The sequence below is a fragment of the Pteropus vampyrus genome, unplaced genomic scaffold (genome assembly GCF_000151845.1).
Source record: "Pteropus vampyrus isolate Shadow unplaced genomic scaffold, Pvam_2.0 Scaffold423, whole genome shotgun sequence".
NCBI classification, from domain to species: domain Eukaryota; kingdom Metazoa; phylum Chordata; class Mammalia; order Chiroptera; family Pteropodidae; genus Pteropus; species Pteropus vampyrus.
The window spans coordinates 397,974-400,389 of record NW_011889204.1 but is presented as its reverse complement, the minus strand read 5'-3'; the positions used below and the strand labels follow the sequence as shown (position 1 = coordinate 400,389).

General features: G+C 53.4%; 1 protein-coding gene across 2 annotated transcripts in view; it reads right to left on the bottom strand.

The window, feature by feature from the left end:
• Positions 1 to 1,046: 1,046 nt before the first annotated feature.
• Positions 1,047 to 2,416, bottom strand: part of ITM2C (integral membrane protein 2C) — a 15,143-nt gene continuing 13,773 nt past the window's right edge. For both annotated transcript variants that reach the window (XM_011381035.1, XM_023523856.1), the window contains one exon: positions 1,047 to 2,307. In XM_011381035.1, the coding sequence (XP_011379337.1) occupies positions 2,216 to 2,307 (92 nt within the window). In that variant the 3' untranslated portion in view covers positions 1,047 to 2,215. The remainder of the gene's footprint in view (positions 2,308 to 2,416) is intronic.

Genomic DNA, 2,416 nt, shown 5'->3' with positions numbered 1-2,416 from the left:
TATGTCCTGTTTCAAAAACATCTCCCTTAGTTTGCTTATAAATCTTTTTGTCTAAATTATAATTTTTTCATAGTCAAAGTTATTATTGGCATCATGCTTAGAAAGGTCTTTCCACCTCCAAGATTACATTTTAAATCATCTCAAGTACTTTTATGGCTTCCTTTCATACTGAAAACCTTTGATCCATCCAGAATTAATTTTGTTACAAGGAAATAGGATCCAGGTTAATTTTTGTCAAAATGGCTAGCCCGCTGTGCCATTAAAAGAATCAACACGCCTCCTACTAAATTTCCTTGAATTTAAGTCAGGACCTTCTATCGTGTCCTATTGACCGTTTCCTTTGTTACATCGAACTCTTCAATTATTAAAGTTTATAATGCTTAATATCTAGAGGCTATTCCTGTTTACTTTCCTAAAAGAACTGAATGTGTTAAGCTAGAAAATAAATCCTGTTGGCATTTTGTGATTGCATTGCATTTAGTTTGATGCCCTTGCAAGATGGAGAATGAGGTGTGTCTGCACTAACCTGAGACTTTTATGTCCCTCACGGGATTACCATCCTCAGCCCCAGGGCAGGACCCAGGTCCCACCTCCAGGGCCCACTCAGCCAAGGCTCCAGGTGGCTCTCACACCTTCTCTGCAGATCGTCAGCCCGACTCATGCCAAACCTCAGATCCACCTGGATGCTTACTTGGTGCCCAGAAATTGCAGAGAACATGACACCGTCCTTGTACTTAAGGACAGGCAACAATGATGTCATCTTCTGTGTAGAACCCAAGCAGGGTGGTTTGTAGGCACAGCAAAGAAAGTGGCATCACCTTGGGCAAGCCGCATTGGCTCCCGGAGCCCTTTCCTCCCCCCACACCTGTGAAATGCGACTTCCTGGTTCCTGAGGGGACACCTCTGTCCTTGGTTGAACCAGGGAACAGAACCACCTCTACAAGGCCAGGGCCCCCCCCCCCCCGCCTCCCCGTTCACAGCGCAGCCTACAGGATGGAGGGACACCCGCCCGGGGCCCAACCCCGTCTGCCGCTTTCAAGTCAAAGTCAGAAGTCAAAGATTTTTATTATTCTACAGACACTTCTGAAAAGAGATCTAGTTGAGAAAATATACAAAGCGTTTTAAGAGTTTCATCTCCAGGAAGCACCTAAGTCTGACTGGAGGCGTCGGCCCGCCTCTTCCAGGCTCAGGGCTCAGAACAGTTAGCATATCGGATGATCAGTAAAAACATGCAAAAGTGAGAAGGAAAAGGAAAAAACGATGCATTCCCCCAAAGCAGAGGGGGATGGGATTTCAGAACAAAGAGGGGACAAGGTATCCAAGTACCAGGTGGCGTTCCTTCCCCCACATCTTCCTCCCACCCCCAAGCCTTATCTTCTAAAACAGCTCCAAGGTTGGAGATAGCAAAAAGCCCCACCTGCTCGGCAGGACCTACAGCCCATCTCTGTCCCATGCTGTGCTCAGCCCGACAGGAACAAAGCCAAGTGACCCTCCTCCGCCCTGTTCCTCTGTGGCTGTGGCTGTGGTACCCCACTTGTGCTTCTGGGGTGCCTGGCACCTCCCCTTCTTTGGTTCCACCCAGAGAACATTGTGCTTGAGGAACTCATCCCCACCCCAGACCCCCAGGCTCCCCCAGGTGGGCTGAAGGCACCGACAGGTGTCCAGGACATCCCCAGGACAACTGCCTTCCCTTGTGCTCTGGCAGGGTCCACCCCTGGGCACAGAACCCCCACCTTGGCCCAGGCCCCAGACCTGGGACGCCAGAGGAAGTGTGCCAACCACAGAAGGCATCTGGGACCCTCCCAACTGTGCAGACATTTCTGAAACCCGCTCTACACCCTTCCCCCAGCCCTGTCGCTTCACCCAGTGCCCCCCATGCCCAGCTGCTCCATCCAATACTTCCCCTGGGCTGCCAGTGCAGCTGTGGGCTGGGCCCCGGAGGACCCGACTTCAAGTTGGTGGTCACAGAAACAATCCTGGGGCACCCCGTGTCCCCCAGACCTGGGGGGGGAGTGGGGGAGGGCAGCAGAGGTGGGGGCCTCGAGAGGTCACAGCTCTGGTACAGGGAGGTGGGCAGGGCTGGAGAGGAACAGGGAGTCATGTCACATCTACGGAAAGGCGCCCAAAGTACAAGCTAAGTGAGGGAAGGAGGGCCAGGGAGCCACTGGGAGAGGGAGCGGGGAGCGGCAGGGGCGGGGCCGGGCGGCGGAGGCCTTCACACCACCCCGCAGATGACCGTCTCCACCACGAAGGTGTTCTCGAAGTGGCGGATGGCATTGCAGCTCTTGGCCCCACGCTTGTTGATCCCTGGGAAGGAGAAGAAAAAATCCCCATGAGGCCTGTGTCCTGGCCTAGAACTGGCTGGGCCACAAAGGCCACCAGGCTCAGAGCCTGAGCAGGAACTCGGCACTGGGGG